We start from the raw sequence: 13,573 nt of genomic DNA, 5'->3' as shown, positions 1-13,573 counted from the left end.
AGGGATTTTTTTCTCTTTGCAAATAATGAGGAGATGATTCATATTTTAATCACACCTTCAGCCAAGAAGCAGGCTCGTTTCCAATGACCTTTTATCTTATAACTGATAACACAGCCATAGGCTGTGTCTCACAGCCAGGATTATTATTAAAGGTTGTGAAGAATAAACCCATAACATCCCATACTTGACAACCTCGCACAACACTAAGACTGAAGCTGGGTCACTTCCTCCTCCTGATAGATACTACACACTCTTTACACTTTCAATCTGAACAAAAACGTGATGTTTAGTAAGGGGTGTCTAAGCCTCTTCGTGGCTCTATGCTTGTAAGTGAGTAAAGCCCTAGATTAAACAAGATCCACTGGCGCATTATCATTGCATCCATATGGCATCCAATGATGCAGACAATAAACTGTGAAAAAGCAAACATATTCTATCACAGATTTAATGTCAAAAGCAACAGAGAGTTTATACATATATGGCATACAATAGTATTAGCTGTTCTAATTGCTATCATAACAAAATTAAGGAGCGTAGATGTGAAAACAGAATTGATTCATGATATATGGTAATTGTTTTTTGTGAGCTAGATGGTTATGTATTATATACTTTGTAAATAATTCGATAATGAAAAACTAATGGGAATGCCACCAGCACAAATAATACATACAGTATGGGTTCATCTGGACACACAAGTGCATACAAACATGTATTCAACATTAAGTCCAACGTTTGCTGCAATATGACACAAATACAAATATTTTTACATAAAAAAGCTTTTGGGAAATAACTGACTCCCACCCGCCACAAAATGTTTTACATAGAATTTATATATGAACAGCGGAGAGAAAACATCACCAGTTATCACATGTATGAAAAGACCATTTGGTCAAATATAATATTTTTCCATTAAGAGACAATACAAATATTTAGGTCAGTAAATCTGTAAATACATACAACATATTAAAAACTAGAATAACTGCGTAAGGTCTGATAAGAGCTTTCGTGCGGTGGTTCTGAAAGCTGTAGTGCAACTTCAGAAAACACATGCTACTAGAGAAGACACAAGCAATGGAGGAAACAGTTTATACATGCGCATTCAGAAAAACAAATGCAAAGCTAGAAAACAACTAAATACAAGCTGCAAAGAACAGAGAACGAAATACAAGAGTGTTGCAAGTCGCAGAGAGTTTTGTGAGTTAAATTTTGTTTTTGGCAAGATTATACGACGTGTCTTATATGACGACTTCGAGTCGATTGCTTGGATATATTGCAGCTTGTTTGAGTTTTATTGAAATGTGTTTCACAAAGCCTTAGTGGTGTCTACACTGGGGGGGGGGGGGGGGGGGGGGGGTTAGCCAATTGTGGGTTGTATTCAATCACACAATACAGCGGTGGTCATCGCAGACACACCAGGCGGCGTTCTGCACCACTTAGTGCACCTGTGTAGTTAGTATCTGGTTGTGTTTTCTGTATTCGTTGCATTTTTTAAAAATGCTATTCACATTGATGAAGATGTTTTCTTCATTTGCTTGAGTTTTGTCAGTTTGTCAGGGACACTGTACTCCTGCTGTAGCCTGCATGCACCGAAAAAGCCAGTTTATAAAAAAAAAGGGGGAGAAAAGAAAACGCGTAACCTCAATCTAATCATACATCGCGTTGAGAAAAAAAAAAAAAAAGCTCCGCATCGACATTTGTTACATTATTAACATGAGTAATGTCACAGCAGAGAGGCTTTACAGAAAGGAATAATTGTTCGGTCACATGCTGGAGCCGGCTGGACCAAATACTGCATTTATCTGCAGTATGTTTGCTTTATTCAATTTGTCAAAAATAAGGCCTTGAAAGAGAAATATCTGCTCTAATGTTCAATTGTGGTTTGTTTGGCCAACAGAAACAGTGAATATGACTAAAAACATTGAAACATGACATGAAAAACTGAAATGTTTTGTACTGCAATTTTTGTTCAATTGTACTCCCTTTGAAATGCTGAAGATATTGGAGGCTTATTGGGCAAAGCTATGCTTTTTACATACACATACTGTACACACATTGCTCAAATATGAACCGTAAAACAAATGCACAAACAACAATCACATCTACCAATTTCTTTATGTTTAATAAACTGGGATGCATACTTTTTAAGACAAAGCTCCAGCACAAATCTATAGCTACTGTACAACCTGAAGAGGACGTGACTACACAATTGTTTTTGTTCTCATGTCTGGCTGGACTGGAGCCAAGACCTGTCCCCAGTGCCGAGATCAGCTGCAAGATTTAGTGGAAGCAAAGTGAGATCCTGCTTTGACGAATCTAGCGTTTGACCCCATGTAGCCATTCTCTGCGTTGCTTATTCCATTATAAGTGTCCTCATGAAGCCATCAATGAAATGCTGTCATGTTGAACAGGAGCTGGTCCCATTCCCCTTAACCATTTGCTGCAGAAAGTTCCCTTCTCTGATTTGGAACAAATAAGGCAACCAGTGCCTCAGGTTCCTGGACAGAAAGCTTTCTTTCACAGGGCATGATTGATTTCCATTTAAATGAAAACAGAGAAGCCATCATGCTCTAACAATGAAACAAAAGGCATTGTTGGTATTTTGCCCAATCATCTCCGTCTTGAATTGATTTGTGGGATTTTATCCCTCACTCACACACAGCTTCTTTCTACCAGTAGCAATCTTCTGTATTTACAATCTGCGGGACTAAAGTGAACGCCTTTCAAAATTAAACAGACGGGGAAAAGAAAACGTCATCATTCATTGCGGCCAATTCATTTGCTAGCCTGCAATAATGTTCACACTGGCCATTTCCACTCGTTTCTTTTTTACTGAGGTTGAGAAGAGGGGGAACATGTTGTTATCTTCATTTTGCACTGCCTCCTGTCATTGCTAATGGGCCAGGAGCAGAAGGTGTCAGACAAGTGAATCTGAAGAATGAAGTGAGCACTAACCTGCCTTAGCGTGGATTAGCATGGTTTGTCTCAGTCATCGACCATTTTCACACAGACAGGTCTTTTCCATATGCACCAAATCAAATGCAAATGTAGTTTCACTGCATAGCTGGTGGGAATAATTTCTTGTTTCAGGTAGTAAAAAAAATGGGGAGCTCTGGCTGTGCTAAATTATCCCTTTTAACAAAAGAAGCTTTAAGCCACATTCACTGGCTTTGATTTGGATTCCTCAAATAGAATCCAATTAGAAGGTTTGAATGCATTCCAAATGTCCCCGGATAAATTGCGTATATGTGGAGCATATATGGCTGACAAGCGTATACAACGGTTAAAAAAAATATTGCATATGTATTGATTAGAGCGAGCAATGAACTGAAAGGTGAGAAGCAGGCTGTTGTGCAAAGAAGTCTAACTGTCTGAGTCAGGAGAGTAGGAGATGGCATAGCCCTGTGCATGGCTCCTCTCTTGTCTGTTATTGAGACTGCTACTCCACCAAGAACTAGACGGCCCCTTTCTGGTCCTGCTCTGTAGGCACGAAGTATATCCTGTAGAGAGAGAGAGAGGTAGGACAGGCCACAGGAAGGGAATGCAGGGAGGGGGGGGGGGGGAGACAGGGCAGAAGTATATCATCTTCAAGATATTTTTAGGCTCTTTTTCAGTTTGTTAGCAGAAAGACACAAGAAACAACTCTGCGTGTCAGAATTCAGGAAACGACATGTCTGCCTCATTTTGCAGGGCTCTGACAGGTGCGCAGCGACTGCACCACCTCCAAACACAGCTCATCCCCAGGTGGGACTTATACATCTGGCAAGGCGCTGTTGATCCAACAAGCCAGAGGTTGCTGTGTGATTAAGCCTCTTTTCAGCAGAGCGATCAGTCAGCACCAAACACTGCCAGAGCTGACTGCAGCCCCAGGAGGCAGCCAGTAATCCTGCAGAGGAATTTAACCCTTGCAGATTGTCTTGGGCATCTGCTCCACAATGGCTGTTCTCCTGCTGCTTGGAGATCTCAGGGGACTAACTTGAAATTCGTAACCTCTCTAAACCCGACCTGCAGGTTATGTATTACTACTGCACCCAAACAAACACAAATAATTGATGATTGGTCTGCAGAAAGCCTTCCTAGCGAGCAAACTGTGGTTCAATACACAAGGTATAGAATGATTGCTAAATGCAAAGAGAGGGCGTCTCTCTGTAGAACTGGTTTTGGCTGTTCTGGTGTCTGAGTGCTGTTGGCAGATAGTTGTCATAACGCCAGCGTCATGTTTACAGAATTTTGTTTTTTAATTTCTGAGCAGAGTCATCTACTCGGGCCTCAGTTCATGAGGTAAGCTTTGGGACAAGTAAGGTCCTGTCCCAGTCGTTCATACAGACCCAGTGGCACTGTCTCAAGGCTATTGTTTGATGGCTAACATGGGAAGGGTTAGAGGTGGGGAGTGTTCAGTGGTGGCGGTGGAGGCTGTGACACAAATTACTGTACAAGTCCAGACGGGCTCAGATGGGTGGATGCCAGTTACGTTTTTCCACCCAAGTGTTTTTCTCTGATTTTGATGCTGTAGGACGAGTTAGGGTTCATTGGCAAGGCAGCAGAAAGGCTGTTACCCACCAGACTGGTTCTGTCACCTGCAGGCTGATTTAGCATAAAGTGGAACGTGCATCTCTCAAATATAAACTTTAAAGTGGAGAAATTCGACCTTACCCTTGCTGTCGATTGTGCAAGCGGCGTCTTACCAGCAGTACAGCTGCAAGAAAGAAAAATGAAAAAAGGTCACGGCTGCACAACAGAAAAGTTCATATTTGCGTAGGTATTAACAGCTTTACAAGGCACACAGGGACTACAGAGATTCCAGTCATGCATCGAGGGGCTTTACAGCGGTGCATTTGTCAACTGTGGAAATGAAACAGAAATGAGTTTGCATTAAACAACTTTATGTCAAAGCAAAACACAGAATACTTACTGATTATCGCAGCACCGGAAAGAGTCAACACCGCCACAGCTACAACGATGATAATCAGGGTTATATGATCTAAAAGAAGGCGATAAGTAAGGAGAGTTGATATCAGTTGATGACATTACAAATCCTTGTTGATGTGTATTCTACATTTTTATACATGTACTGTATATCGCTAATTCTAATTGAAACACGTCTCTCACCTGGTGTGTCTTTTCCACCTGCAGATTTCCTTGAGTCATGATCTACAGTTAGGTGGCAAAAAGAAGTAGGAATGGAATTAAGTAGAGGCTTCAGAAAAACCGTAGGTCTTGCTGAAAGGCTGCTTCTCCAGGAGCCGACTGCCCTGTTCTAAACAGATCTGTAATTCTATCAAGTGTCCATCAAAACCAAGATGAGGAGCGACGGAGAGAGGCCTGGAGAGAGAATGAGAATGTCGATGTTGATTAGCTGACCAGCAGGATGGTGGAGACGTCGACTTGTTCATTGGCCTTTCAGCAGAATCCACAGGGCCCCTCCAGGGGGCTAATTGATTCCATTCAGGGCTTAATGGTTGGATGGAGCGAAAGCCAACAGGGGCCACAGACCCACACATTTCACTGGACTGGAGCAACCTATACACAGTGCTGACTTGTTGACGATAATTACATACTAGGAAATCATACTGCCCTTCAATCCACTCTTGGGAACAGAGGTAATAAACTCACCTGTAATTGGCTCATCGTCCTCATCATCATCAACCAGATCTGTGAGGTAAGGAGAAATCAGCTGCTTGAACACACAGTACAGAAATACATGTTCTTCAATGTGAACTCTTTCAAATAATAGAGTTCTTCGACTGTACGATAGTCAGGATATAGACAACACCTTTAATCTTTTAGCAACACTATTGATTGAGGTTTTTATGAAGTTAGTTGAGGACCAAAAGCTCTCACAGCAAAAAAAAAGAAAACTATAAACAAGAATCAATATTGTACATAGAAAACAATAACCCACCTGAAAGGCAATAACAAAATTGAAAACAAAAACACACCCGTAAACAAACGACCAAAACTGTAAGTAACAAACGAAACTGAAAATCAGGAAGAAAAACCATGAAGTATAAAAGTTTCAAGTTTCAAGCCTTCACACAAAACCATGCAACCATGTTGTGCACTTGTGTAAAGTGAGTAGAAATGTGGAGCTGGTTGAGAATCTAACATCGAGGAAAGGTGTATTTTTTAAGCTACTCTGTTTGACATGAAATCACATAACATCTGTAAATGACTTAATCCATTGCCTAAAGGACCCACTTAACTTACCTGAAGTAACAAATAACAACAAGGACACATGTCGCAACAAGCTAAGGACAGGACAAAGAAATTCCTCTCGAAACAAAAGAAACAACTTGTTCTCTGTTCTTGCATTTGGGTGTGATCTCTAAGTTGAATGTTTAATTGAATCTCAGTTTAAATAAAACCTTTCTATTTGTTTCACTAAATTGACTTTGAGCAAGAACCAGTTACTTGATGACTTGTTGAAAAGCACTATGAAAACTGTGTCCAGCTTCATTCAGTGCTCCTGTTTTTCTGTATTTCAACAGATAAAGATGCATTGCATACCTCCATCAGCGGATCCTTCATTGTCTTCTGAAACAGCTGCAAAGAAAGGTAGGGAGTTAGAATTAATTAAAAGCTTAATATTATTCACAATCCAGATTACTGCTACATTCAAATGACTGTACAGCACAAAAACTATTTGGGCTACACTTGCATTGTGTATATTTGGTGGAGTCTATCTGCTGTTCTTGTCTGGTATCTTATCTTTTATGTCAGGAGAGTACAGCATTAAGAATATTGTTGCTAATTTCACATGCATGTTTTTCTTAATGATATTCTCATACGTACAAACCTTTTGTTTCACTTTTGCACCGTCTCTTTTTGGCAGTTGTATAATTGAAAAGTGAGTGCATATATTTATCTGTACAGACTCGCACATACAGAGGTAGGCGAGGAACAGAGATGGGCAGTATTTCTATTACTTGTATTTCTATTGCAGCATTTCAATTACTTTTGAGTATTTTGTAATTTGTATTTGAAAGGGCCGATAAAAATCTAACTTAATTTGTCACAAAATACTTTAGAGTGGAGTCATTTTGTATTTAAAATACTCAAAATACTTTCTCCACAAATCAAAAAACAGTTCATGAGTTCAGTCTTCAGATCTTCAAGTTCAACGGATTGTCTGTCAAGTTAAATATTTCATCTGAGTGTGACAGATGTCAACTAGCTTGATGTATGATGTATGTCTGGGTCTGGCTACATAGCCTATTGTTTCTACATGGTGATGGTTATAATATCAAGCTCGATGCTAACATGCTAATGATGCTAGCATGCTGTCTAGGCTAGTGCATAGCCAGTGTTTAGCAAGTTAACTTATCAGTGGAGTAGCTAGCTATAGGAAGAGGGAGATTGGGAGCTTGTATGTTCATGATAACCTTATCAAGAGACATCTGACCATCTACTCTTGCACTCTATACAAGTTATGCTGTGTCTTCTCAATATGAATGTCATGATGCCATATCAATTATTGGCAGATAGTATAGTTCACAGCTAGCCAGGCTATGACAGTAGATGTCCATTTGTTAAAAAAACAATTAATATCCAATTTATTTTATTTAAAAGGCATATTATGAAAGTATTCTTAGTTTTATTATTTCATGCATTTTACAGTTGTCCAGGTGGACAACATGTCTCAGCAAGATGATGTTCGAGAAGGATCATCAACAAGCACATTCTGTGACTATTCTTCCTGTTTGTGTGGTTCCCCAGAGCTTTGTGTACATTATAGCCCAAACCTGAATGCTGTTATACCAAATTGTGAGAAAACGGAAAATCCAGACAAAAGTATTTCCTATATTTTAAATCCAAAATACATGCATTGTATTTTGTTACATTTTCTGGCACCAGTATTTTGTATTTTATTTTGATACATTTATTTGAGGGGTATTTTGTATCAAAATACATTTTGATGTATCTTTGCCCATCTCTGGCGAGGAAAGCATGCCGCCACAGGGATGCACAGACCCTGATTAGATGTGTATCACCTGCAAGCGTCACACAGAGATGAGAACATACCAGTAGCAGCTGGCAGCATCAGCAGACACAGGAACAGCAATCGCATCATCTTCAAATGCTGCAGGGGGAAAAGAAACCAAGATAAAAATATCTGCTATTAATATTCAGCCATTGATGTGTGCGGAAACTTGGTGTTTTGGTTTTGAGATAGGGTGAGACGGAAAGCAGCAATGATGTCTATTACTGGGACTTGTGAGGCACTTTGAGTTTCAGGATCACATGATGCTAGTCCGTGGAAAACTATACTATTTCCAAACCAAGTCCTTGTAGAGTTTTAACCGGTTTGAAGGATGCATGCAAATCAAGATCGTAATCGGAGATGAGTGGTGATGAGGGGGTTTGCATCAGTGACTGACAACCTTATTTCCCATAGTGCTCAGCAGAAACACCATTCTGAGAATTCGGTCACAGTCAGCAAGTGTCTATTCAACATTTTCCCCTCCCTTAAGCAAAACCCGGGTGCTATGTCCAATGTATCGTTGGACGCTCTTTTATTTTGTTGACCAATACATTTTTGTTGTTTGTTTATTGTATCCTGCTAAGTACTATTCTTGTCATGTTAACTGGGAAAGAAAAAGTGTGAGCTTGATTACCCTTGAGGACATGTTTTTCCGTCAACTCTACCAAGTGATACTCTTCCTTTGACTGTGATTTCTATTTTGATGTATTGTTGTTCTTCAGGAGAAATGTCACTTCCTCATGGAACAGAGCCTAAAACAAACCCTACCTCCGCTCCCCATCACCACCACCACATAGATGTGAAACGCAGATGTTCTTGGCGTGCCAAACAAAGCCACAGCTGTATCCAACACAATATGAATGCAGATATTTTTGAAATGGGAAAACATTGGAATGACCTCTCTTCCAGTCTAGGCCCCGGATGAAGCCTCATCGGCCAGATTTAGCTACTGAACTTGGCATGGGATCAGGAACCAATAGTCATGCAATGATTCAAACTGCACACAGAGGGAAATCTCCCCATTGACCTTTGTGCCAAATGTTATACGTGTAGGCGCCTCTTCATTGTTAGTTGTGCCCATTGTGTCCTTGATTTCCTTAATAGTTAATGACTATGTGGAAAGAACTGAGGTGACCCGCATTGTTAAGGTGCAGGGCTGTGAGGAAAAGCAGCAAAAACGCACCATGAACCCCCACAGAACAGTTACCGACTTACCGTTTCCTCCTTATTACTACAATTTAAGGAAGTGGGTCACGCTCACTGTATGGCGAGTAAATTCGACTTCCCAGAGTTCCTTGGTGAAAGGAAGTGAAAAAGATCGGGGCACGGGCATTAAGACAGGAGACAGTTTCATTAAAACCGAGGCATCAGGAATCTGCCCATGAACTGTAATCGTATCTATAAATGCTGCCATGGTAGTCAATGTCTAAAGACCTCCATGTGAGACAAATGTTCACCCTGTAGGGCCGCACGAGAACGATTCCAGCCCGGTCCACAACAAGATTATCTTGATGCTAAATTAGCAGAACAGCATTAAGATCTATTTTTGCTGACGATATTAAATGATGCTAATCACACAACTGAGGCTGATTGGATGGGGACTGTAGTGTGGGCTGTTCTGGCCTCTTGAATAGCTGCAGTAAATCTCCAAATGCAAACAACCTAAGACGCTGCGAACAAAATCCCCTTCTGTATCCAATTTGCTTTTCAGAGTCGCTTTGGGTGAAATAATAAGCTGATCCAATTTGGAAATATTTATCAACCCAGTCCACTGCCTCTGTATCAAAATGGCTCCAGACGCTTGTATTATTTTTTTAAATTGGGTAATATATTCTTGTACATTTGAATGCCTATTGAATTTGCTCTTTAATACCGGACCCAATTTGCAACATATAATAACCAGTGGCTTGGTTATAAAGCAGACATGCCAGCTGGCTGCTGGCTAAAGACACAAAGATCATAGAAGGTAAATGTGGAAATCATAAAACTGGAGTGCAGTGATGCAAGGCATGTACTGTATTGTTGCTGGAGGGTGAATTTGTCTTGTTTTTCTTCCAGTCTCCCTGACGCAGCGCTCCTCTGACAGGATTAACCCTGAACCTATACCTGTCTGGCCAGACCAGCCCACCTAAATCTTGTTTACCAGGTTTGATTTTGAATGACGAACACCTTCCACTCCTTCCAACCTACCCCAGTACCATCTATATCAACAAAATACACACACAAACGGAGGCTTACTACATGGACATAAACAGAACTTCTTGCATCTCTTTCTTATCGCACTGATAACAGCCCTCTGCTCAACCACTGTGCATCGCTGACAAGAATGACACCAATGATAGCAATCACTGACTAGAGATATTCGAATTGCTTAGGCCCAGTGAGTTCATAGGAAAATAAATACAAGTAAAATAATGTGAAAAAAGAAGAGGGAAGATAGCCAAAAAAGCGTTGATTATTGTGAAAATGTGTCAACACTAAAACAGACTTGCTCAAAAAAAACAATGAGCCCAACAACAAGGGATTCGAGTGGGTGAGAAAGGGGGAAAAAGCACCAAGATCATTTGTTATTCATTGCCATTCAATTTGACAAAAGTGGTAGCTTACTCTGGTTCAGTGAAGAGGGAAAATATTCTTATTGAAATGTTTACTCAACTCTGCCATCTCTGCCGAAGCTGTTTATCTCAGCAAGTTTGAGGCAAATTCCTTTTGTTCCCCTCTCTAGAACATAACATACTCTGCTATGCCACTGGACCGCAGACTAAGCAAAAAGACAAAAAAGTGAAACGCACAATACCTCAGTTGATGCCATGCAGACCAGTGAACAACCCACCATCGATAAACAATGAGTCTGACAACTCAGCAGTTATTTCCAATACAAGTGGTTCGTGGGTGACGTGTTGAGCATCAGGCCAATAAGGCCAACAGTAAAACAACTACGAGGATGTGAGAGAGTGCGTCTGACATTGCAGCTGCCTTTGAGACACACATCCTGCATTTGCTTGCCCCCCCCCCTCTCTCTCTCTCTCTTTCAATGTGCATGTGCAAAAATACAAACCCTGTGAACACAAGAATCACCAGATATGAGACGACGGTTACATCAAAATAAACCCGATTCAGGGCATTCTGGGCACGTATACACCTCAGCGTTACTTTTATCAGATTGAGACAAAGCGTTTTTTTGTCTTTGTTTTGTTCACAACACTATCACAAGCACTTCTCCAGTCTCATTGAGGGTTTTTACAGTCCAATCTATCTAAAATGCAGCCTCATCACTCTCCCAAGAACCAAGCACCACAAAATGTGCAAAACAAAAACAAACTGCAAAGATGAGATTTAAAGGGTTTCAACAAATATGATGTGCATCTCCCGGAGCAAACAGCTTGATTAACAACTGCAGAATAACACTTTACATAACAGGTCAAAAGGTGCATGAGCACACTGCAGATAGCGGACAAACACACACACACAGGAAGTGAAGAAAAGGGTGCTACAGTGCATCAAGTCAGTCACCTTCTGTAACCTGCTTCCTTAAGAGGAAGACGTTTGCACATTTGAATGGATGGAATCAAGCTATTCTCACATTGACTCCCTGTATGACAAGCAGAACCGCTATTGTTCAGAGCTGAAATCTCTCTCCCTCCACGAGCTCCACTCTGAGAGCAGGTGATAAACAACTCACAGTAACGTCGGTGAACTTGGTGAGAAAAAAGCTGAGGAAATACATGTTGGAGGAAAAAGCAGGAAGAAGTAGCACTGCAGGCTGCATGCTGATAATAATTAGCTCACGTAAAATGTCCACAATATGTATGTGTTACATGACAGCCGTATTGAGGACTTTTAAAAATGACCAATAGCCTAAACTACAAATACAAGAGAAAGACAACTCTATTGCACTTTGTTGTGGAATTTAAGGCTTTAAATTGACTTCTTTGTGTGACGCAATTTGATGCACTCACCCAAAGTCAGTCGATCAGTTGTGTGAACAGCGGAGGCGACTCGATAACAGGAATAAGCCGACTCCTGCTGCGTGGGCCAAGTTCAGGGCAACTAATGCATCCTCACCCACAAGGGGATTCACAGCCACCTCATATTGCGCTGAACGACTCCGTAACCTTTGCCTCTCAGTCAGCTTTTTGCTTCTGCGGGGAAAATACCTCCGTGTGTCTGTGTCAGAACTGCTGTCAAGACAGTTTCCTGAAAACTATGCGGTTAATATATTGCTTCGATGCTGATAAAAGCTTTAGGGCACGAGTATCACGAATGTAACTTAAAGCAGTAGCCCGAAATAAGGTAACTTATAATATTATACCTGTAATACTTATGTGGTAATGCCACAATTTCGGTAAAATTGAGTAATGATTGGTGATACTATTTACTTGAGCTGGACGAGAACATGCATTTAATTCAAATTCAGAAAAATGCGCAACACTGGTAGTGAATGATGATGCGGATCACCTGACAGAATTAGTCCACAAATGATGACCTCATCACGTTTCGACTGACAGGCACACGCACAGCTGTGCTAATCTTCACCACCTTTCACTCGTGGCTTAGCTCATCATTACGTTTCAGTGTTTGATGTCTTCCATGGCATGCAAATAGCCTAAAATACATCAGATAGGGAAACCCCAAACTGTTATAGTTCCATTCATGTGCGTTTTTCCTGTTTCAGTGCAGTAATGCAGTTGCTGCTGCTCCAGGTGTGTCTCCTGGGACTTGGTGCGTGGCATAGTCTGCAGGCTATTGTTGTTTGTAAGTGTGATTAAATTAGATTCAACGGTCATTTGCACAAAGGGCGGGCTATAACCTGACTAGTTTTCCAGCGTGTTTGTGCTTTCGTCACTCAGCTGTGTCAATATTTGCACTGTGTTTGCATTAACTTATTACTCTTTCACCAGCAACGAGTCTCAACAGCTGTGGTGTCTACCTTCTGTTTGTCTAGTTGTGAGTGATGAGTGGGGTACATGGCTATTTCTCAGCCCTTGGGGAAACAAAATATACTAATCTATGCACTGCTAAAGGGAATTATGGTCAGTAATTGGTCTCTTGAGAAATCTTTAGTTGTCTTTTCTCCCCATTGTTATGAGATTAAAAGACATTGTTTTATGTAAAAATGGATGACACACACACACACAACACCAATAATCAGTTTGGTTGTCACAATGCTTTGCTATGAGTTACGAAACTAGATATCACCCAATCTCTCATTAATTTGAACTTTTACTATTTGCAATGACATGCAGTGTAAGCTCACGCTAAAATATTAAGTAGTTTCATGCAAGTAACTCCATACAACAACTGAAAGGTGAACTTACTTTTAAATGAGTGGTTGTCTCTGTCGGTATGTTGTTGCTCCTACGCCAAGGTCCTTGTTATCATGGAAACTGCCAGAGTGAGTGTGCACCTTAATACAGGTGTAACCAGTCAGGAACAGGAACTGTGTTCTTCATTGGCTGCTGAGCTTGTTGAAATCCGACACCGCCGGTCTTATCTCTTACAAAAGTAAACTTACTGTGGAAACTTGCTCTCAGTAAATAGATGTATTCACTTTAGTGCAAGTGTGGCGTTTACTGTCAAACAATCAACTGCTGT

At 40.8% G+C, this 13,573-nt stretch overlaps 1 protein-coding gene across 2 annotated transcripts; it reads right to left on the bottom strand.

Moving 5' to 3' along the window:
* Positions 1–429: 429 nt before the first annotated feature.
* LOC306782541 (uncharacterized protein) lies at positions 430–13,360 on the bottom strand. Of its 2 annotated transcripts, none has more exons than XM_079275955.1 (8): positions 13,297–13,360; positions 8,020–8,077; positions 6,505–6,540; positions 5,611–5,649; positions 5,107–5,148; positions 4,910–4,978; positions 4,651–4,693; positions 430–3,497 (listed from the first exon to the last, which is right to left on the bottom strand). In XM_079275955.1, the coding sequence occupies exons 2-8, from the start codon at positions 8,066–8,068 to the stop codon at positions 3,452–3,454; spliced, it is 324 nt and encodes a 107-aa protein (XP_079132081.1). In that variant the 5' UTR covers positions 8,069–8,077; positions 13,297–13,360; the 3' UTR covers positions 430–3,451. The 2 variants fall into 2 exon arrangements, with proteins under 2 accessions (XP_079132081.1, XP_079132080.1); XM_079275954.1 differs by lacking the exon at positions 13,297–13,360 and adding an exon at positions 10,776–10,905.
* Positions 13,361–13,573: the final 213 nt, after the last annotated feature.

The sequence above is a fragment of the Melanostigma gelatinosum genome, assembly GCF_949748355.1.
Source record: "Melanostigma gelatinosum genome assembly, chromosome: 9".
Lineage (NCBI taxonomy): Eukaryota > Metazoa > Chordata > Actinopteri > Perciformes > Zoarcidae > Melanostigma > Melanostigma gelatinosum.
This window is presented reverse-complemented; position numbering and strand designations above follow the sequence as displayed.